Below are 23518 nucleotides of genomic sequence, written 5' to 3'. Positions count from 1 at the left end.
GCCGCCAGCCTACACCACAGCCACAGCAACACCAGATCCAAGCCACAGCTGCAACCTACACTGAGCTTGTGGCAACACCGGATCCTTAACCCACTGAGTGAGGCCACGGATCAAAACTGCATCCTTAGAGACCCCATGTCGGCTTCTTAACCTGCTGAGCCACAGCGGGAACTCCCAGGCCAGCATTTGGATCAGTGCTTTCGACGAGGACTTTGGAATGTATCTGCTTTCTCCATCTCTGCTGCCCCCCCGCATCTCTCACTCCTCTTCCAGTCCATCTCCCCAGAGGAGCAAGCCAGAAGCCCACTCCCAAAATACACGCCTGACTGGGTCCCTCCAGGTTGCCCTGGCTGCCCACGTCTCCCAGAATCAAACCTGACCCCACCTCCAAACCATCTCCTCCGTCTCCCCCTGGCGCCCAGCCACAGGCCTGATCATTCTCCCCAGTGTGCTGGTGAAAAGGCCGACTCTTGTGTCCCGCCGGAGGGACCAGTCTCCTCCGGAGAGCGTGGGGGGCCTGCACGTGGGGACTCACGTGTTCCAAAATTCAAGGACCATGTTTGAACTTGAATGTAAGAGTCCCTCCAGCTCGGGGCCTTGCCACAGCTGGTCTCCTCCCCGGGGTGCTGTCCTGCCCCCGCCACACACACACAACGCAAAGCCCCAACCCTGCCTTCCCTTAGCTCTCGGGGGGATGCGCCTTCCGGGGGTGGAGCCTCCCGCACCCCCAGGCCAGCTCAGCCCCTATTCCCCGAGCTCTTTCCTGCCCTCTGTTCACCCAGCCGTAACTTTGTCAGTGCAGGACAGGTCGTTTAGCGGCACTGAAGGCACATCAGTGTTTACTGAGTGAGCAGCTGCCCACCCAGGCTCCAGGATGCGGGTCACAGAGAGAGAGAGAGAGCCTCCCTTGCCTCAGCAGGGTGCACGTGTCCTGTTTCTTTTCCTCCTTAACTGAGGAAGCCCCCCCAACCCCCACTGTCTTTCTTGTCCCACAGATTTTAGTCCTCGATCCAGCCAACAAGATTGTGAAGTTAGGAGCCGTCCTGCCTGGACAGGTGGTGAAAAAAACAATTTCCATCATGAACAACAGCCAGGCCCAGCTCACATTTAACCAGTCCGTCTTCTTCTCGATTCCGGAACTCCAGGAACCCAAGGTTGGTGCTCGGGGCCCCCAGTGTCCTCTCCACGCCCCCCGATGACGTGGATGGCCGTGCTCGCGACACGGACCCCTCATGGTTCTGGGGCACCATCAGCGCGCCAGGCCGTTCTAAGAGCTCTCCCTGCACTGCCTCTGATCAGCTAGAACTAGTCCGAAGATCTAGACACCAGTGAATCTACACGGAGCTTCATGGAAGAAAATTTTAAAACTAGAAAATCACAAAGAAAAACATTGGGTGACAATCTCATACCCAGAAATAATCGCTTAACCATTTGGTACCTATCTTTCTCCTATTTTTCCTATATATTTTTAAAAAATAAGATTATAATGTTCAGATTGTTTTGAAACCTGCTTTTACCATCTACCTATAGATCAAAAACATTCCATGTCAGTTGTTCATTTTTACTGCCTTAGGTAGATGGATCCACCATGTTTCTGCTCATTTCAGGTGTTCCCAATTTTTTATATTATAAACATTGTAATATCCATGTAAACAAACCATTGCATACATCCATGACTCTCTGCTAAGATTTCCTCCTAGAGGTCGGCTTCTCAGACCAAAAGGAAGAGGGTGTTTCAACACACATCGCTCATCTGCCCCCGAAACGTTGTCCCTGTTTATGTCCCATCTGCTGTGTGAAAGGAGCGTGTCTGTTGCTAAAGCTACGCCCTCTAGTTCCCTGAACGGAGAAGCTTCAGTCCTGGCTGCCTGCTCCCCATCTCCCAGTGTTAGGGTGGCCCTTTGCAGATGGACCCGAAAGACTTCATTCTGAGGATGGGCTGCATCTACTCCTCACTCCCTCCAGTCTGTTCTTACACGTACTGGAAATCCGTGCTAGGTGCTGGAGATCCAAAGGTGTGTCTTCATCCACTTGGGCTGCCGTGACAAAACCCCAGTCTGGGTGGCTTAAACAGCAGACATGGGTTTTCTCACAGTTCTGGAAGCTGGAAGTCAGAGATCAGGTACCAGCATGGTCATTTCTGCTGGGGACTCTCCTCCTGGCTTGCCGACAGCCCCCTTCTGGTTGTGTCCCCATATGGCAGAGGGACAGGAGCTCTGGCTCTGATGTCTTTTCTCATCAGAGCACTAGTCCCATCATGGAGGTCTGACTCTCCTGACCTCATCTAAACCTAATTACCTCCCAAAGTCCCGTCTCCAAAGACTCCTGTCATACAGAGTGGGGGGGGGGGTTCTGTCCGTAGCGTGGTGACTATGACGTAGACTTTGGTCTGGTGGTGTTCACCATCTTTCGGGGTCACAGACACATGACTTGGCCCAGGACAGCCTGGACATGCGGAAATGGGGGGTGATTCAGGAGCTGGTTCTGCTCAGGGGAGGGCTGGGGGACTACCGAAGGCCTCAGAGTGCGGGGACGGGGGGCCTCGGAACTGAGGTTTACAGGATGAAGGAGCATTTCCCAGGCAGGCAGGTGGAGGAGGGGTGTTTGTGGCAGGCAGGGTTTTATACACTCAAAGGGATTGGTGCTTTTGGAATCCTAGCTGTGATCCCCTGTTTTAGGGGTGCTGTGGACCACTGGGGATTGTGGGAAAGAGAAACACTGGCTGCGAGAGGCCAGCCAGGGCAGGAGGCCCAGTGGGCATCTCATCCCAGGCCCCATGTCAACCAACTTGCCATCCAGAGAAAGAGGGCCAACCTCTTGCTTCCCTTTCCTCATTAATCCAAAGTAAAGGCCTTGGTTCTGGTGAGTCAGGGCACCTTACAGTTTGGCCACACCTCCTTTGCCTCATGAGATGGAAGCAGTCCATGCCAGCCCCATCTCCCTGGTTCACTTCCATCGCTGTGTTTTGAGAAATCTCTAAGGCCCCTCTGCTCTCGTGCCTCAGCCACTCTGACTCCCGACTGCACAGTCCACTTGCTGGTGACTGTGCAGCCCTCTGTACCAAAGGGAGGGGCTCCAGGGGGAAGAGGTCCTTGGCTTCCTTCAAGCTGATTTCTTTCTTTTTTTTTTTTTCTTTGTTTTTAGCGCTGCACCTGCAGCATATGGAGGTTCCTAGGCTAGGGGTTGAATCAGCACCACAGCTGCCAGCCTACACCACAGCCACAGCAATGTGGGATCCCAGCCACATCTGCAACCTACACCATAGCTCACAGCAATGCTGGATCCTTAACCCACTGAGCGAGGCCAGGGGCCAGGGATCGAACCTATGTCCTCATGGATACTAGTCAGGTTTGTAAGCTGCTGCACCACAACAAGAACTCTCCTTTCAAGCTGATTTTTTTTTTTTTTTTTTTTTGGCCTTTTTGCAATTTCTTGGGCTGCTTCCGCAGCATATGGAGGTTCCCAGGCTAGGGGTCGAATCAGAGCCTGTAGCCGCCGGCCTACACCAGAGCCACAGCAACACGGGATCCAAGCCACGTCTGCGACCTACACCACAGCTCATGGCAACGCCAGATCCTTAAGCCACTGAGCAAGGCCAGGGATCGAACCCGCAACCTCATGTTTCCTAGTCGGATACGTTAACCACTGCGCCACGGCGGGAACTCCTCAAGCTGATTTTGATTTGAATTTTACCACCACCAAAGGGAGAGAGAAGACCCTTACATTCAAGTTCAAACAGTGGTTCTGAACTTTAGAACATATGAGTCACCAAATGCAGGCCCCACGCTCTCCCGAGGAGACTGGTCCACCGGGCAGGACCCGAGAGTCGGTCTTTTCACCAGCACACCGGGGAGCCCCGGGAGCGTTTTCTACTTGCTTTTCCCATTTCCTCCACCAGAGAGCAGGGTTATTTGCAAGAGGTTGGAAAGTGAATCCGCATTTACTGCAGGCCTGTTATGTGCCAGACAGTTTGTACAGGGGATCTGGGCCTTAACCATAGAGTGCATCACAGCAAGTTTCAGGCACTCAGCACAGGGGACACGGCTGGTGGGAACGGAGAGAGAGTATTCCCGGCGGTTACCATCCCAGCATCCAGACCTCCAGGAGGGCAGCCTCGGCGCCCTCGCCACCCCCGGGCCCAGCTGCTGAGTCTCCCGGTCCTCTCGCCCAGGTCATCACCTTGACGCCATTCCAAAGCATCACTCTGAAGCCCAAAGAGGTCCGTCAGCTGGAGGTCACCTTTGCCCCGAAGAAGCGTGTCCCTCCTTTCTCCGAGGAGGTGTTCATGGAGTGCCTGGGGCTCCTGCGGCCCCTCTTCCTCCTCCGTGGCTGCTGCCAGGCCCTGGAGATCTCGCTGGACCAGGAGCACATTCCCTTCGGACCAGTCGTGTGTCAGACGCAAGCCACGCGGCGCGTCCTCATGCTGAACACGGGCGACGTGGGTGCGAGGTAGGAGAGCCCTGCGGGCCTGGGCTCACCGGGGCTCGGCTCACGCGTTTGTTCTACACGCATGGCCATTTTTCTGTTTCTTTGCCCTCCGTTTTGCTTCCCCTCCCTTCCCTCCGGAAGTGACAGCGGGGGCCACTCAGGATGTGATCGCTGCTGCCATGATTCTTACTAAAATTAATGTGATAAAGAACTTGCTGGGCACCTGTGATAGTCCCTTTACGTGGCTCGTCTCTTTCAATCCCAAGAACGGTTTGATGAGTGATCCATTTTATAGACGGGAAAACTGAGGTATTAAGAGATTAGGCAACTTGTCTAAAATCATATATTTAGCAACAACTTACCATGCCCAGGTGCAGTGCTGTGCATTCTTACGTATACAACCGCCTTTAACTATCCCAGGACCCTCTAAGGCAGATATCATGTGTCCCCATTTCACAGATGAAGGTGAGGCTCAGAGTGGTTAGGTGACTTGCCTGAGGTCACACAGCCAGGAAGTAAGAAAAATGCAATTAGAACCCAGGTACCCCTATGGCAGCGTTCCTTGCCAGGTTCTCCTTTCTCACCAGCAGGTGCCTACACATCTGCAGGGGGCACCCTTCACGCCAATCTCAGTGTGAACAACACCCTTAGGTTGTGGTATGGTGGCCTTGGTACTGGAAGCTCTGGTCTGCACCATACACCCTCTGGCTCCTGCCTGGACCCAGTGCCAGACCTCAGAGGGGTGACCACCCAGGGCCATTGGATCCCACTGCCAAGAATGGGGGCGTCTCTCAGCTAAAGGGATGATCTCTACCCTCCTGGGTCACACCTGGGAGGCCGTGCGGGGAGTGCTTATGGCCACAGTCTCAGGAGCCCAGCCACCTCCTAGCTCTGTGACCTTGAGTACATATAGATGCGCTACTTCCCTGCCTGCTGAGCTCCAGGAGAAAGCCAAGAGCTCCCACCAAGCACCGACCTGGCCTTTGTCACTCCTGCCTCTGCTTTGCCGGGCAGTCTTCCTCCTCCCTGGTCCCAGGCAGTGCACGAGGGGGTGGACCTCCCAGCTGAAAGCCCAGGCAGAGTCTCTTTCCTCAGCAGCACAGAGGCCACTCTCAGTGAAACTAGTAAACTGTCTTCCTTGTCTCCTTTTGTCTTGGAAAAGGTTTAAATGGGACACCAAGAAATTTGAGCCTCATTTCTCCATCAGCCCAGAAGAAGGCTATATCACCGCAGGCATGGAGGTTTCTTTCGAAGTGATTTATCATCCCACCGAGGTGGGAAAGGAGGTTCTCCATAAAAACTTGCTCTGCTTCATCCAGGGAGGGAATCCTCTGAGCCTAACCCTGTCTGGAGTCTGCGTGGGGCCACCTGCAGTAAAAGAGGTCAGTAGCTGCGGCCCACAGATGGACCCCTGGCGGGGGTGGGCCCAGCAGGCCCCACAAGGGAACTTGATCAGACCTTCTAGAAATAAGTGGCTCTGTTCAAATGGTCCCTGGCACCCACATCAAATATTCAGATCTGCTCCTTCGCACCACAGGGCCTTGGCACATGCTGTTCCTAGTGCTGATATATTCATTTCACCCTCTTCATTTAGTTAATTCTTATTTACTCTTCAACTCTCAACTCAAACATTTCATTCTCAAGGAAGGCTGTATTGACATCTCTGTCTAGATCAAATTCTGTTATAAGCTCTGTAAGTAAAAGGTGAATACTTATCTCCTTCTTTATGCTTAAAAAAATGGCTTCGGGTTAACCCTCTGCTAGCCCTGTTCCTAGAAACCTAGTAGTGGACTGTCAGCTGTATTCCTGGTAACCTTGCTTAGGGTCATAATGACACCTAATCTCCATCTCTTGTTATTTCAACAATTTCATGTAAATAGACTTGCACAGTGTACTGTAAAGGTAGATGTAGAAGCCTTGGCAAGAATACAGGCTTTCGTTTTCTTGGGTAAACACATAAGAGTGGAATGGATGGATCAAGAGGTAGGTATATATTTACCTTTTTACGAACCTACCAAATTGTTTTCCAAAGTTGCTGCGTCATTTTACACTCCTCTCAGCAATGCCTGATATTTCCACTTGCACCACATCCTTGCCCACTCTTAATATGATCAGCCTTTTAAATTTTTGGTCATTCTAATAGGTATGTAGTGGCATCTCATTGTGGTTTGTACTTTGCGCTTCCCTCAAGACTAATGATAGCAAGCATCTCTTCAGGTACTTATTTGCCATTCAGATATCTTCTCTGTTGAAGTGTCTGTTCACGTCTTCTATTTTTATTTGGGTTGTTTGTTTTCTTACTCTTGAGCTTTGATGGCTCTCTTATATTCAGGATGCAAGTTTTATATTTAGATCTTCAGTCTGTTTAAAGCTCATTTCTGTATGTAGTATAAGATATGGGTCAAAATTCACTGTATTTTTGTACATGGGTATCCAGTTGTTCCAGCACCTTTCATTGAATAGACGGTCCTTTCTCCACGGAATAGCCTTTGCGCGTCGGTCAAAAACCAGTTGATCACACATGTGTGGGCCTCTTGCTCAGCTCCATTCTTGTCCCACTAGTGCTCTCGTTGACTCTCTTTACACCAGTGCAGCACTGTCTACACTGCTAAATTCCGTGGCTAGTTCTCCCCCCTCTTCTTACTTGACCTGCCTATAGCCTTTGGCACCTTGAACGAGCCTCTCCTCCTTCAGACCCTGCCTTCCTCACGATACCACCGTCTCCCACCTTATCATCTATTCCTTCTCATCTCCACTTCTGATTGTCCCTGACATCGAAGGGTGCCAGTCAGGAACTAGTCCGGAAATTTCTTTTTTCTAAATACACTTACTTCTGGATGATCTCATCCAGTTTCTTGGCCATAAAAAAATATTGCAATATTAACAACTCCCAAATAAATCGAAATAAATAAATAAATAAATAAATAAATATGTCTCCAGCTCAAACCTCTCCTTGAACTCCAGATTTATAAATTCCACAGCCTGCTTGAGGTGCCTGTTTTCTTCCAGGTGGTGAATTTCACCTGCCAGGTGCGTTCCAAGCACACACAGACCATCCTGCTTTCAAACCGCACCAACCAAACCTGGAACCTGCACCCCATCTTTGAGGGTGAGCACTGGGAGGGGCCGGAGTTCATCACCCTGGAGCCCCATCAGCAAAACAAGCCCTATGAGATTACATACCGGCCCCGCACCATGAACCTGGAGAACCGCAAGCATCAGGTAGGCTGAGCCCCGCGCCCCCATCAATTTCCTGGCGTGGATGGAGGGAGAAAGTGTGCAAGAAAGGTTAGGAGCTCAGAGGGTGTTAGAACAAAGGGGACCCCACAAATCATGTTGGAACAATGGGGAATCATGCCGATGATCAAGCCCAAAGCTATGTTTTCATGTTGAGGGGACTCTCTTGGACCAGAGCCTCAGTTCTGAGATGGAGTCAAAGCATCAAGCAGTTAATACTTCCATGTACAAATAACTTCACAGTAACTGTAAGAAAAATCAAAAAAGAAAAGAAGCCACAGTCTTCTACCCCCTCGAAAAAAACTGTGTTCTTCCATCTCCACTGCCTGTGCTTATTCAGATTCAGCCACAGCTGCCATCATCCTTAACTTTGTATCCCCTTTCTTTCACTTGACATTATATCACGAGCATTTGTCTCTTTAATGATGTAGTCTTCACGGTATTCATTTTTAATGATTGCCTAACATTTCATTGAGTGACAGTTCCATAATTTACTTAACATCCCCAGTTGTTGGATGTTTAAGTTGTCTTCAGATTTTCGTCAGTATCGTACCGATGGTTCCAGTATACATGTGTGAGTATATGTAACTTTTTCCTCTGGAGGGATTTGTCTTCAGTAAGTTCCCTGGGATTGATTCCTGTTTCAAATACACAGGAACAGAGTTCCCGTTGTGGCTCAGCAGGTTAAGAACCCAACAGAATCTCCATGAGGATGCAGGTTCCATCCCTGACCTTGCTTAACGGGTTAAGGATCTAGTGTTGCCGTGGCTGTGGCGTAGATCACAGATACGGCTCCCATTCAACCCCTAGCCCAGAAAGTTCCATATGCTACAGGTGCAGCCATAAAAAGAAAAAAAAATACCCATGAATATTTTTATGACTTTTGGAAGCATATTCCCAAGCTGCTCTTCACAAGTATTACGCTTATTTGCAGAGCCTCCATCGATCCTGCGTCACTACCACGCCCCAGAGGTAATCAATAAAGGACCCTCTGTGTTATTCTGACCGCATTTCTTCTTCTCCTTAGGGCACCCTCTTCTTCCCCCTCCCCGATGGGACCGGCTGGCTGTATATGCTGCATGGGACTTCCGAGCTCCCCAAAGCCGTAGCCAGCATCTACCGTGAAGTGCCATGTAAGACGCCCTACACTGAGCTCCTGCCAATCACCAACTGGCTGAACAAGCCCCAGAGGTGAGGGGCTGGGGGAGCAGGAGGGGGCACTTGCCACGTGGAGCCTGGCCCTTCCCCTCGTCAGGGCCTCTGGTGGGTGTTGGGGGCTAAAGGGGCAAAGCTCCCCGAGGTGGCCAGGCACCTCTGAGCCTCCGGAGAGCACCTCCTGCTGAGGGCTGTCCCTGAGCGGTGATGATGTGCAAGTCTCCTAGAACAGCACCTGCACAAAATAAGTGCTCAGTAAGTGTTAGCTGTTATTATTACTTTCGAGTGATAATCAGGGTCGTTATTACTGAGACTCTGTTTTGTCACCTAAGCCACTGGCCAGAGAAGGACCTCCCTTGGATCTTGTACTTGCAGAGAGAGTGGAGGCGAATGCAAGAACTAGAGGAGCCTGAGGCCATCCAGCCCGTCCCCTCCTTTTATGGAAGGGGAGCCAAAGGCTGCGAGAAGAGGTGCACCCTGCTGAGGGCGGCCCGCCTAGCCCCGTGGGTGAGGGCCCAGGCCCAAGCGTGAACGCCAGTGCTGCCAGGACTTGGCCTCCTCCCTGCGTGTCACCTTCCTTCACTCAGCCTCTGTTTCTAAACTAGGAAAGTGGAGAGGATAACGAGGCGTATCTCCTACAGACACTGTTCCTACAGGCCTCGTCTCAGTTCCTGGCACGTAACAGGTGGTTAGTAAATGGTAGGTACTGTTATTGCCAGTGACACAGTGAGGACTGGAACCCAGGCCCCATGTGCTTTCCATGCAATCAGGAGTGGAGATGGCACCTTGCCTTCCTTCCTCCGAGAAAACTGTCTCATTCTGTCTGTCCTCTCCTCTTGCACCCCTGTGCACCCCCAGATTCCGGGTCATTGTGGAAATGCTGAAACCCGAGAAGCCTGACCTAAGTGTCACCTTAAAGGGCCTTGATTACATCGATGTGCTGTCCGCCTCCAAGAAAGACTACAAGCTGAACTTCTTTTCCTACAAGGAGGGACTGTACACGGCAAAGGTATCCACACATTAAGGGCATTGCCCTGGGACCCTGGACGTTTGCCCCGAGGTCGATGTTGGTGTCAGGGAGCGGAGATGTCCTCCCCGAGCCAGCCTATCCTGATCCTTTCAGGCTGACCACTTAGAGTGCCTGGCACAGGCATTCAGGATTCCCAGACTCTCTATATAAGATGAGACCAGATTGCAGGGCCAGCCAGTGCGTAGATCCACCCAGAGCCTTTAAGGTGGCAGGATCATGAACATGCTGAAGCAGTAGGGAACCCTGGGCCAGCAAACCCCAGGCCGCAATAATAATAACAGAAGATCCCTTTCAGAGTGCTGAGCACGCACACGGCTAGTGACATCAGAGCCAGGATTCAGCTCAGAGCCATCGGCCCCAAGACGCCACAGGGTCTTTCACACAGGAGCTGTTCCTCCTCATTCATTCATTCATTCATTCACCAGGTATCTATTGAGCATGTATGCCCGAGACTATACTAAGTGCTGTGACACAGCAATGATCAAAAATAGGCACCGTCTCTGTTCTCCTGGAACACACAGTCCAGTGGAAGGAGATGGACATTCATCAAGTACTTGCACTATGAATGCAGAATTATACACGGAGACAGGTGCTTTGAAGAAAAGGGGCACATGAGGATCAGTGGCTCCCAAGAGAGGTCAGAGCTGAAGAGAGGATGTGGGGGCTCCCCGCGTACAGATCGTACGAAGCCGCGAGGGAGGATGGAACCACCTAGGGCAAGAATTTAAAGTGAAAAAAAGGAATAAACAGAGGAACCAACCTCCTCCTTCCCGAAGAGAAACTAGCAGAACCTCCCCAGCAACAATCCCACCATCACGGAGCTAGGCTGATCCACTCAGATCGCAGTAGCACACAGGCTCACACAGAACCTCAAAATCAAGGAATCGTGAACCATCCGAAGGGGAAAAAAAGCCGTCGTCAAATTGAAACACCAGCTCAACGAATAACCCCTGCGATGAAAAAGTAATTAAAGGAAATGCAGAATTTTTAGTGAATATCATTAATATCGTTGAAGGGACAAAGGACGATCGTCATACACAAGAAGCAAAAACAGGCTGTCCTGGAAGAGAGTCAGAGGCCATGCAAATGAAAAACCGAATATCAGGATTAGAAGAGCATAGGGACAGGCAGGCTGAATTGTGCAGTGGACTCTGGGGAAGAGAGAACCAGGCAGATAGAAACAGAGCCGAGGCTCTCACCAGGCTCCTTTGTAAATGGCTCCAGCAGGAAAGTACGAGGACAGACCAAAGATGCAAAATTAAATTGATAGCTAATTTCAAATAACTGTTGAGAAGCACTCTGAAATTAATATTTCATACAACCTCAGTATAGGAAATAGGAAGGGGAAGGATAAAATAAGGCACTGAGACAACGTTTCTCACTCATTTGGAAACAGATGGGGAAATGAGAGGTTTTTCTCATTCCTAGAGAAGGGTAGGGAGAGAAAATAGATGTTCATCAGCTGTAGGTATGAATAGAAAAATATAAATAAATACATGTATTAAAATACAAATGTAAAGGTTTGGGGGTAAAAATGACAGCAGACCAGATCAGAGACTCTCTTACATTGAAATTAACAAAAACAACAAAAAATGTTGGGTTTTTTAGGTTAGCACCTGTGGCATATGGAAGTTTCTAGGCTAAAGATCAAATTGTTGCTACCCCACAGCAACACCAGATCCTTAACACACTGAGTGGGGCCAGGGATCGAACCCATGTTCTCAGGGATACTAGTTGGGTTCATTACCACTGAGCCACAGTGGGAACTCCCAAAAAATGTTTTAAAATTCAAAAGCACCTCTGCTCTGGTGATGTTGAAGTAACTCGATCCTCTCCATAAACAACCACAAACGCCCACCTGTTTATAAACAGCCATAAAACCAGACAAAATATCTGAGGCACCTCTTCTGAGGCATCAGACTACAGGCAGCACAATCCTGCACTCCATCAGGGAGAAGAGAAATGTAGAAAACGAGTGCCCATGCCTGTCCTCTCGGCCTTGGGACAATCTCCTGACCGCAGTGCAGTCAGCTGTCATCTAAGCAAAGCACGGCAGCCTCCGTGAACTGAGGAGGCAGAAGGCAGGGTTTGAGGCGGCTGAAAGAGCTGGTCTCCCGAGGGCCGGGCCCCGGAGAGGAGAGAGCAGTGCCTGCAGTGGGAGCAGGACAGAAGGCTGCGTGGGGGAGCCCCTCAAAGTCCTTGGTGAGGGACTGCACATGCACGGAATGGGACTGCATGAGACTTAACCAGAGAGAGGCTGCTATGAGGTTGATAAGGGAACAAAAGTGCTGTCGATAATCATTGCGGGACACCCAGGGACAGGTAGGTCCAGCCAGAGCGGAGAGATTGCACCAGCATCCTAGGAGCCCAGCTGGAATACCAGAAGGCCCACGCCCTTGTGTAAGAATTCTGCAGAAGAACTTAAAAGCCTAAAGCTAAGATCTGCAGGAAGGACAAAATTTGGAGGATGAACCCCCTTCCCCATCCCCCGCAAGTTGGAAGGTCTTGAGAAACACCTTGAACTTTCTACGTATCTGCTCTAACAAAGCCCGAAACCAAAACGACACCAATTTAAGGGGATAAATCAGTGACCGAATTACCACCTGGAATAAAATCCACATTCTTATGAGGAAGATAGAATCTGCCGTCTCTCCAAGGATCATCAACAGTGTCCAACACACAAATAAAAAGTATTAGACTTATGAAGAAGCAGGAACATGTGGCCCGCTTTTAAAAAAACCAACAAGCAGTCAGTGGAAGTTGATTCCAAGATGGGCCCAACACTGGACTTTAAGGCAGGTGTTAGAATCACGTTCAAGAACTAAAAGCAAATCTTTCAAATCATTAAATAAAAGTGGTCTTAATGAGGAGACCAATAAGGAATCTCAGCAGAGAAGTGGAAACTATACAGAAGAACCAAATGGATGTTCTAGCCCTGAAAATCACAATCAGCCGAAATGAAAAATTCATCGGGTGTGTCTAACGGCAGTTTGGACACACGAGATTTCTTGGTACAATCGAGATTTCTTGGTACAATTGAAACAAATCGATAGAAAAAGTTTCCAGTGTGAGGAACCAAGGGGGAAAAAGATTTTAAAAAAATAACCAGGGCCTCAGGAACCTGGGAGAAAATAGAAAATGGCCTAACATGTGAGTAACATGAGTCCTAGAAGAGAAGAAAGTGAGACTAGAGGAGATAATTATTTGGAAAAATAATTGCTGAAATGTCCTCTGATTTTCATTTTTGCTAAAAATAATGTACAGAGCCAAGACACGTGGTGGACTTTAAGCAGGAGAAACAAAGAAAACCAGGCCTGTGCACATCCTAGTAAAACTGCTGAAAACCGAAGATACCTAGAAACACTTAGAACAACGAGATTAAAACGGGGACACAGCAATAAACACGACCACTGACTTTGCTTTAAAAATAACGGCAGCCTTCTGCAAAGTGCTGAAAGAAGAGCTGATCAACCCAGAACTCTATTCACCGAACGTGTTCTTGAAAACAGAGGGTAAAGCAGACATTTTCAAATGAAAGGACTCACGGCCCGCCGAGGTGCATTACTGCACCAATGCTCAGAGCTATTTTTCAGTCTGAAGGGACAGGATGCCAGATGGAAAGCTAGATCCACTGGAAGGAGAGAAGTGCTCTAAAAATGGCAAATCAGTGTGTAAATATCAAACATATGTGTTTTTTCTTCTCACCACTTTCCTAAAAAGACAGCTAACAACTTACAGCAAATGTAATAACATGGTAAGGTGGATGGTCTTATATGCGTAGAAGTAAAAAAAGATATGGAACAAAAGCCCCAAAGACAGGGTGGATAAAGGTAAATGCACTTATACTTTCATAAGGTTATTTATTACATGTGTGAAGTAGGGCGTGCGGGGTGGAAGGCACAAAGCGTCAGTTGTAAAGTGGGAAGTGATAAAATACTGATTCTACATAAATTCTGATCGGTTAAAAATTCACATTGTCAGCTCTGGAGCGACCACTAAAAATCTGTTCTTTAAAAATATAACCAACAAGCCAGTAGAGGAAACAAAGTTTATTCCAAAAGGTTATTCATTGATCCAAAAGAAGGCAGGAATGTGGCAAAAGAGGCATGAAAACAATAGAAGAGACAAATGGACAATAAATAGCAAGAGGGCTGATTTCCACCTGCACTTATAAGTGATGACTTTAAGTGTGAAAGACTAAAGCCTCGTGTGAAAGCCGGAGGGTGTCAGAGCGCCCTAAACTTAAAGACCGGAAGAGGCTGAAAGTCAAAAGGCAGATGTGTAAAGAAATATCACCACCTAATAAGAAGTAAGCAACGCAAGGTATTAAAAAGGGGCAAAAAATTTGAATAGACTCCACCTTGTGGAAGGAGCTACACGAGTGACCAAGAAGCATGAGGGAATATGCGCCACATCATCCGTCACCCCAGAAAAGACCTGAAAACGGGGAGCAGCTTATCAACAAGTCAGAGGCAGGGGTGAGGGGATGATGCAGCAGCAAGAAGTGTGAGCCCTGCAGTCCCTCTGGCCTGGGTGTGATTCCATGACATTTCTCTGCATGTGGCCTTGGGCAGCATCCTTAGCATTGCTAAGCCGCAACTTTCTCCTCTAAAAAAAAAAATGGTGAGAGGCATAGTAATGTGGCCTACACCTGTGTGAATTAAATAGGGACTTCCACGAGTTCCCTAGTGGCTCAGCAGGTGAAGGAGCCAGCATTGTCACTGCTGTCGCTCGGGTTGCTGCTGCGGCTTGATCTGCAGCCTGGGAGCTTCCACATGCCACCGCTTCCCCAGGCACAGCCCCCCACCCCCAAAAAAGTACTTCCAGTGCCTAAAACACAGTAATCACTCATTAATTGTTAGATGCTCTTATTCTGTTATTATTATTAACTATTCCAGCAGCAACAGGAATTGGAGGGAAGCCCACTGTAACCTGAACCTCTCGAGGTCTTGCTTGTTCTCCAGGCCCACTCAGTGGTCCCACGGGGGACACCTTCATCTCCAGGAGCAGACAGTGCGGCTCCAGCCTCTTCTAAAGCAGCCCAGGCTGCCGAGGGCTCTGTCCCCAGGGGGAGCCGGAGCAGAGGACCCGAGGGAAGGGCTTCAGATGGGCTGGGAGGGCCCGTGTCAGCCTGGTCCCTGCGCTTCGGGCTCCAGGCATTGCCCACAGGGAACCGGAGCTCCTGTCGACGGCAGAGGACCCTGGACTCACCCTCTGCTTCCGCCCGCTCTCTGTGGACTCAGGTGATCTTCCGAAACGAGGTGACCAGTGAGTTCCTGTACTACACCGTGAGCTTCAAGGTCATCCCTTCGGGCGTCATCAAAACCATCGAGATGGTGACCCCCATCCGGCAGAGCGTGTCCGCCTCCATCAAGCTGGAGAACCCCCTGCCCTACTCCGTGACCTTCTCCACGGAGTGCCGCGTGCCCGACGTCAGCCTGCCCTCCCAGTTCGTGGTGCCGGCCAACTCCGAGGTACGGCCCTGCCGGGCACGAGTCCCCGGAATCCGGATGCAGGCTCTGAGCTGGGCCCGCCCCTGGGGACGATCCGCCGGTCCCACTGCTGTTCCCACCTCTCCTCTGCTGCCCAAGTCCGCACAGAAACCAGGCCGCACAGAGCTCCGGCGCAGACGTGTGGAAGGGCCTGGCCTATCTCAGGAACCCTTGTCTCTGTTAGGTGTTTGTGTGCCTTGGTCAAATTTAAAATATTTTTCTTGTTTTTCCTAATTGTATAAGTCACATAAAATACATGCGGTAAAAAGGATAGCAAGGGACACGTAGGAGTGTATCGCGGGTACAACACACACACTCGTGTATGTGCTTGTTTGGGCACAGACCACCTCAGAAAGGACGCACAGGAACCTCTGCCGGTGGCTGGGAGGACGTGGCCTGGAATTAGAACTGACGGGAAGATAAATGCTCTTCGGGTCAGCTTACCGCTCCCAACCCTCCCTGCCCGCCTCCATCCAAACCTCTCTGTTTCTCCAACTCGAGCCCACCTGGCTTGTTCCCTGCACTCCCACTCTGTCTCTCTTCTCTTTCAGAACTAGGATCTCTCAGAGTTCCTGTTGTGGCACAGTGGTTAACAAAACCGACTAGGAACCATGAGGTTGCAGGTTCGATCCCTGGCCTTGCTCAGTGGGTTAACAATCTGTCGTTGCCATGAGCTGTGGTGTAGGTCACAGACTGACACATGTATTTGCACGTATGTGTATGTGTAACCAATTATGTGGCACAGTGGGTTAAGGATCCAGCATTATCACTGCAGTGGCTTCTGTCACTGCTGGTGGCACAGGTTTGATCCCTGGCTCAGGAACGTCCATGTGCTGAGGATGTAGCCAAAAACAAACAAACAAAAAATAAAAACCCAGGAAGAGATATTAAAAGCTGCCACCTCCAAGGAGTTCCCACTGTGGCACAGCAGGTGAGGGATCCAGCGTTGTCTCTGAGGCAGTGTAGATGTGATCCCCAGCTGTCACAATGAATTAAGGATCCAGCATTGCCGCAGCTGCAGTGCAGGTCGCCAAAAATGGGAGAAAAAAAACATCACCACCTCTGCCTCTCTCTACAATCACAACACCCTACTCTTCACCCCTGAAAGTTACCAATGTCTTTATTTTGTACTAATCGTGTCTTGCTTTCAAACTACATAGTTTAGTTTTGCCTGTTTTTGACCTTCATGCAAAAGAAATCAAACTATATACATTCTGTAATGTTTTGTTTCTTGGGGTTTTTTATGGCTGCATCCACGGCATATGGAAGGTCGCCGGCCAAGGATCGAATCTGAGCCACAGCTGTGACCTGCGCCACAGCTTAGCCCAGCCAGGGATCAGACCCACAACTCTGCCGTGACCCCAGCTGCTGCAGCCAGATTCTTAACCCACTGCCCCACAGGGAGAGCTCCTGTAATGTTTTATTTCTTTTGCTCAGAGTTGTGAATTGTGACAGTCATCCATGCCATCGCGTGCAGCTGAGCTTCATTCATCGTCTCTGCTATCCACCTTCCCATGTGATTAGCCCACCATTTAGATATCCATCCCGCCATGGCCAGATGTTTGTGTTGGTTTCAACATCTGGCCATGGCGGGTAAAGCTGCCATGGATCTTTCTGCACACGTGGCCTCGTAAGGCACTTGCGCATGTGTTTCTCCACAGCGTACCCCGGGCGTGGAATCCCTGAGTCACAGGGTGCGCCTGCCTCTAACTGGCAACCAGTAGATAACTGCCAACCAGTAAGGTGGGGTCCCCTTGGAATTGTTGGACATTTTTAAAGTTTACCGATCTGATAAACTCCTGACAAAGCAATAACTCCTTGTGGTCTCAATCCCCCTTCTTACATACAGATGCGATTCACTTGCATAATAGTCTGCGGCGGAGATGTGCCTCTGTGTCCACCAGTGAGGCGGATGGACCACAGCTTTTCTTCCCCGCACTCTTTGCCCAGTGTGGCTGTCACTTGTACTAGCCACAAAAAAGAGCCGGGGGAGTTCCCATCGTGGCGCAGTGGGTAACGAATCCGACTAGGAACCATGAGGTTGCGGGTTCGGTCCCTGCCCTTGCTCAGTGGGTTAACGATCTGGCGTTGCCGTGAGCTGTGGTGTAGGTTGCAGATGCGGCTCGGATCCCGAGTTGCTGTGGCTCTGGCGTAGGCCGGTGGCTACAGCTCCAATTCAACCCCTAGCCTGGGAATCTCCATATGCCGCGGGAGCGGCCCAAGAAATAGCAACAACAACAACAACAACAAAAAAAAAAAGAGCCGGGGACATTCTGACCTTCTCACTTGTGGGAAAGAGTTTATAAAAGGTTCAAATTACGGCTGCCTTGAATTCACAGGTGAAGCCGTCGAGATCTGGTGTTTTCTTTGGTTTTCTTTGCGGGAAGCTTGTCTCCTACTGATCTCATTTCAACGGTGATGTTGAACTATTTAGATGATCTGTTTCTTCTTGCGTCGGTAATAAGGGTGTTTCCATTTCATCCCTGCAGCCCAAATAGTGGTATGACGTTGTTATGATCCTCTTATTACCTTTTGGGTCTTGTTTTTTGATTTATTACTCAAAAAAGCTTCATTTTTTTAAAATTTAACTTTCTGGTTATGTGCTTGTGACTTCAACACTTTCACAACGATTTTCTGCTCCTCAATAAGGACAGCATGCTTGGTCCTGTCGCCGACACACTCATCACACATGGAGCCACCATAGGCTCTGCTGACATGTTTCTCTCATTTTAGACAACTGCATAAGAACTCCAGGTCTCACTGCATGAATCTTACTGCTTTTTTTACGTGACATGCCTTTTTCATTTCTAATGTTGGTTATTGTGCTTTCTCTCTTTGTTTTTTCATCAGTCTTACTAGAGATTTCTCAACTTTTCTTTTTTTTTTTTCAAAAAAACATCTTTTGGCTTTGCTTTCTAGTTGCTTCATTTCTACTCTTTATTATTCTGCTTCCTTTGGGTTGCTGTTGCTTAATCTAATTTCTAAGATGAATGTTTAGGGAATTAACCATATTTTCTAGTATATACATTTAAAATTACAAAAAATCTCCATCTAGGAGTTCCCATTGTGGTACAGTGGAAACGAATCCAACTAGGAACCATGAGGTTGCGGGTTCAATCCCTGGCCTCACTCAGTGGGCTGAGGATCCAGCATTGCCTTGAGCTGTGGTGTGGGTCGCAGATGTGGCTCGGATCTGGCATTGCTGTGGCTCTGGCGTAGGCCGGCAACTACAACTCCATTCGACCCCTAGCCTGGGAACCTCCATATGCCGTGGGTGCAGCTCTAAAAAGGACAAAAGACCAAAAAAAGAAAAAACCTCCAAGTACTGCTTTAGCCACAGCACACAAATTTTTTATATTTATATGTAGTATTTCTCATCATCAGGTTCAAAAGTGTTCTAATTTTCACTATTATTAATTCTTCTTTTTTGACTCATGGGTTATTAGAAGTGTCTAATTTTCCAAAAGTGAATTTTTCTTGTTACCATTTGCAAAAATTACCTTGTGGTCAAAGAATATAGTCTATATTATTTCAGTACTCTAGAATTTGCTCAGACTTGCTTTATGACCCAATATATGGATGTTTTAAAAGCATCTTACATCTGTTTTCGAAAAGAATATATTTGCTATTTTGGTGTCCAGTTTCCTATAGCCTTACTGATAGCTTTGTCTGCTTATCTGATCAGTTTTAGGAGAGCATATTAACATATATTAACTATGATTGTAGATTTTTCTGTTTATCCTTGTAGTTCTGTCATGTTATGATTTATGTTTACACTTTGCTTTATGTATATATACTTTGAAGTTACTAGTTAAAAATTATCTTTCTGGTGACTTGAAACTCTTCATTATAAAGTGAACTTCTTTGTTTCTAGTAATGTTCTTTGCCTTAAAATCTATTTTTGACTAATATTAATACAGCTTTCTTTTGGCTAGTATTTGTGTAATCTGTTTTGTTTTCTTTTAATCATCATTCTTTCAACTTTTCTGTATCCCTATAATTAAATGTCTCTTAAAAATAGTATACAGATGAGATGGATCTGGCTTTTTAATCCAGTCTAACAATCCTTTTTTTCACCTGAGTATTTATCCCATTTATATTGCGTATAACAGTGACATATTCAGGTTTATATGGGACCCTGTGCTTTCTCTTATCTGTTCTGTGTTTTCTTTTTCTCTTTTCTTTTTTCTTTTTTGGCCTCCCCACACATGGCATAAGGAATTCCCAGGCCAGAGATCAGAGCTGAGCCACAGTTATGACCTACACTGTAGCTGTGGCAACACTGGATCCTTAACCCACTGTGCCAGGCAAAGGAGTGAACCCACACCACAGCAGCAGCCCAAGCTGCTGCAGTGCCAATGCCAGATCCATAACCTGCTGCACCCCAGGAGAACTCCCAAACTAGTTTTTAAAAAAGAAAGAAAGAATACCTACTCGTGATAAAAATAAAAATTTAACTCTACAAAAGTACGTGAAATAGAAAGTAAAAGTTCCCACAATCCCATTTCCCCACTCTAAGATAACTACTGGTGACAATTCGATATAGCCTTGCTATCTCTTTTCTATACATACATAGACATATTCTACTCCGCCAAAAAATGAGATCCTACACGTTTCTAGAGCTTTATATACATTTCTAGATCCTTCTCTCTTCCATGCAAAATATCATCAGTGCCTTTTATTTCAATGCTTAGAGCTCTGGCTATTCCTTTTTAATGGCTACATAATATTCCATCAAAATGAGTAAAGTGTAATGTATTTACCCATCTGTTACTGCTAATATATCTGAATTGTTTACCTTACTTTGCTATTATAAGCAATACTCTTTGATTCTTCTCTTATTTTGCTATGGATGATAACAGATGAAGGAGAAAGACTCTCCCAAATGATGGTAGAACCAGAAAGCTGTTCAGAGACTGGCTATGAGCAAAGAAGGAGTTGACTGACCTTTAGCCCTCCTGCTCCTCCAGCCCACTCACCCCTGTCTCCACAATTATGCTTCTCAAGAGAGGATCCTGTACTAATTTTTAGATTCAGAGAGATTCCAGATATAGAAATGCCCAGACTAGGGAAAGCTGGGGGGGTTCAGGGGAGGAAAAGCAGGCTGGTTTAGTCAGAAGCTCCCCAGGCTCAAGACCGCTATGAGCATCTGCCACCAACCTACTCTCAGGTCTGAAGCCTCAGCTCAGGCAGAGGTGGGTCAGACTTTCAGCATCACAGGAGCCTCCGTATTTTCTTGCAGGGCACATTCTCATTTGAATTCCAGCCCCTGAAACCTGGAGAAACCTTCGGGAGACTAACACTGCACAACAGTGATTTGGGCTACTACCCATATGAGCTCAGTATGAAGGCCACACCAGCACTTCCTGAAAAGCCTGTCTACTTCCAGGCTGTTCTTGGCAGCGGCCAGAGCATCTTTGCCAAGTTCACCAATTACACCCGGCAGAAGACGGAATACTACTGCAGGGTGAGCAGCCCCTGCCCCGCCCTCTGCCTGTCCCTTTCCAGAGATCCGGGCTCAGCAGTAATGGGAGGAGGACATAGAAGGTGCAGATGTGAAACTCAGAGTCAGGTGCTTTACCTCGTTGGGCACCGCCAGCTAGAAATAGATGGTACCAGGCCTGGCTTCTTCCTCACCAACTTTCTAGCTGAACAAGCTGAAGGTTGGGGGGCTCTGCTTCCCACAAGCTGGTCAGTAGTCGCTGCAGTAAGAGCTTAGAGCTTAGCAGTCCATGCATATAGGCTGTGGAATCCTCTCTTCACCATTTATTCTTTGCATGAATAATTCTCGCAGGATAGCCATCAGGATTTTTAAACATATATAATTTAAATTTTTTTTTCTTTTTTTTTTGTCTCTTTAGGGTCACACCTGTGGGATATGGAAGTTCACAGGCTAGGGGCCGAACCAGAGCTGCAGCCGCTGGTCTATGCCACAGCCCCAGCAATGCAGCATCCCAGCTGTGTATGCATACTACATTGCAGCTCAGGGCAAAGCCTGATCCTTAACCCACTGAGCGGGGCCAGGGGTTGAACCCACATCCTCCTGTATCCTAGTCGCGTTCTTTACCCTCTCAGCCAGGACAGGAACTCCTTAAATATGTTTATAAAACTTAGCCTGGCCCATAGTAAACGTTCCATGCATGTCACCTATTAAATCAGTTTGAGTATAGGATTCACTACTGAGACAGAAACCCCACAAAACCAACCACCTGCGGCTTTATTCTGCTCTTCAGCAGCAGTGTGAGCGTAAGCACTTTGGGCTGGAATGCAGTTGGGTGACATCAGGCACCCAGACCCTTCCGCCCTGATGCTTTATCTTCTATAGACACTCGCTCTGGTCCACAGGGACCCAGCTGGCTTACTGTGACAGCAGCAGCCAGCTACCAGGGGGCAGCACATCCCGCGCTCACATTCTGCTGAACAACTTCCGGTGACCACACCCTGCAGCCAGGGGAGCAAGGAGGTGGCCTCCTACCCTGGGGGGCACGTGCCCGGCCAACATCGAAGTCCCCGGCCATGGTCAAGAGGCTTGGGCTCCTTTTTTATTGTGTGTCTATTTAACATCCCTTGGCCTCAGTGTCTTCCTAGGGAAACTGGGGTCCAACCAGCAATGGCTGCGCTTCAGGGGCGGCGTCCTAGGGCTCGGCTCTGGGATCACCCGCCGGCCTCCCGCACGCGGGGACCGGCCTGAGCTGCTGGGTTTGCTCCTCAGGGCCCGGGTGGGCTTAGCGCCTTTGTCCCCCTTGCAGATCGACTGTCCGGACTTCCACACGGAGAAGGTCATTTACGCGGCCCCGGGGGCGCAGGGCGGCTCGGAGGTCAGCGTCGAGGTCTACTTCGAGCCCAGCCGCCTGGGCGAGAGCAAGGGCGCGCTCAGCCTGTCGTCGCTGGCGGGCGGGGAGTACCTCATCCCGCTCTTCGGGGTGGCTCTGCCCCCCAAGCCGCAAGGCCCCTTCCTGATCCGGGCCGGGTACAACATCGTCATCCCGTTCAAGAACGTCTTCTACCACCCGGTCACCTTCTCCTTCGTCGTGGAGAACCCAGCCTTCTCCGTGCGCGCCGTGGACTCCGTCAAGGCCAAGAAGATCAACAACATCAGCGTCTACTTTGAAGGCAACCCCTCGGGCAGCAAAACCCCCATCACCAGCAAGCTGATCGTGAGCTCCCCTCCCGGCGAAGGCAGCGACTCGGGAGTTAAGTGGGTTTATTACCTGAAGGGGGTCACCCCCTAGTGGAAGCTGGCGTTCCTGCAGCATCAGCAGGCCATCGCGTCGGCCTTGACACTGTTGTTGTTCTAGGCCCTCGAAAAACAGAGACGATAACCAAATTCTAATGGCACTGTTTTATCCTCCAATTCAATTTGAAGCGCCCTTATTTCTGTACTGCATGAATTCCAAATATCTGTCTGAAATATAGCTATCCCATATTAAACACGGTAACGACGCAAAACAGCTACATTTTACTTTGCAAGGGCGAGTCTCTAGATTTAGTGTCTTAACGTATCTCCAGAGCCCAAGCACTCGGCGATAGTCCCCGCTGTTAATGAGATGATACAGGTGTCACACTCCTGACCTTCTGTCACAGGGCGCCGTTGGCAGTGCCCCGCACGGGGGCGCCTCGGCTTCTTTTTAAAACCCGTAATGGTTTAAAGAGCCTTGGATGAGACTCTACTTCAATGCGGTCTTTTATTCTGCTTTCACATAAAAGCCAAATAAGTCACTGTTTTCAAAGCAATGAGCAGGTACATTAGGGTGGTTATTGCAGAGACAGGGTCGGGGGCTGCTCCCACAGAAAGTTCTTGCTCAAGTCCAGGTCCTAATAGGAGAGACGCTAATAGGGGACCCCAGGGCCCCACCCCTAGCCCCCGCCCTGTTCGTGCACAGCACTCAGCCTGCCCAGCAGTGGTTCTCCACCCACCTGCACATCAGAATCACCTCATTCTGGTCCAGACCCCACCTCCCCAAATACTAATTTCGCTGGTCCCAGGAGGGCCACAGGCCTCATTTCTTTTTAGCTTGCAGGGCAAAGCCAGTGCTACGGATCAAACTCCCACCCGGCCATTAATGTGGCAGCTGGTCAGGAATCTCCATCCAGGGGGAGGAGTGCGTCCCAGTTTGATGTGTTTAAACGGCAGCTTTCGAGTGCACATGAAAGTACATTCTAAGTGGGTGACTCT

The 23518-nt window shown here is 49.0% G+C and overlaps 1 protein-coding gene across 5 annotated transcripts in view; it reads left to right on the top strand.

Moving 5' to 3' along the window:
- Nucleotides 1–22791, top strand: part of HYDIN (HYDIN axonemal central pair apparatus protein) — a 549453-nt gene extending 526662 nt beyond the window's left edge. For 3 of the 5 annotated variants that reach the window (XM_084959659.1, XM_084959660.1, XM_084959658.1), the window contains 9 exons: nt 996–1154; nt 4172–4449; nt 5591–5810; nt 7438–7650; nt 8693–8856; nt 9679–9829; nt 15094–15324; nt 20585–20809; nt 22092–22791. In XM_084959659.1, coding sequence (XP_084815785.1) covers nt 996–1154; nt 4172–4449; nt 5591–5810; nt 7438–7650; nt 8693–8856; nt 9679–9829; nt 15094–15324; nt 20585–20809; nt 22092–22574 — 2124 coding nt within the window. In that variant the 3' untranslated portion in view covers nt 22575–22791. Of the gene's footprint in view, nt 1–995; nt 1155–4171; nt 4450–5590; nt 5811–7437; nt 7651–8692; nt 8857–9678; nt 9830–15093; nt 15325–20584; nt 20810–22091 lie in introns of those variants that run through there. The other 2 variants (XR_014805538.1, XR_014805539.1) reach the window with 2 other exon arrangements.
- The last annotated feature ends 727 nt before the right edge of the window (nt 22792–23518 follow it).

This window comes from Sus scrofa, chromosome 6, assembly GCF_054392235.1.
Source record: "Sus scrofa isolate SSC_HxYL_T2T_F1_AM1 chromosome 6, Sscrofa_HxYL_maternal_Yorkshire_Landrace_v2.0, whole genome shotgun sequence".
Lineage (NCBI taxonomy): Eukaryota > Metazoa > Chordata > Mammalia > Artiodactyla > Suidae > Sus > Sus scrofa.
Note: the sequence above shows the minus strand (reverse complement) of the source record. Positions and strands in the feature narration are given on the sequence as shown.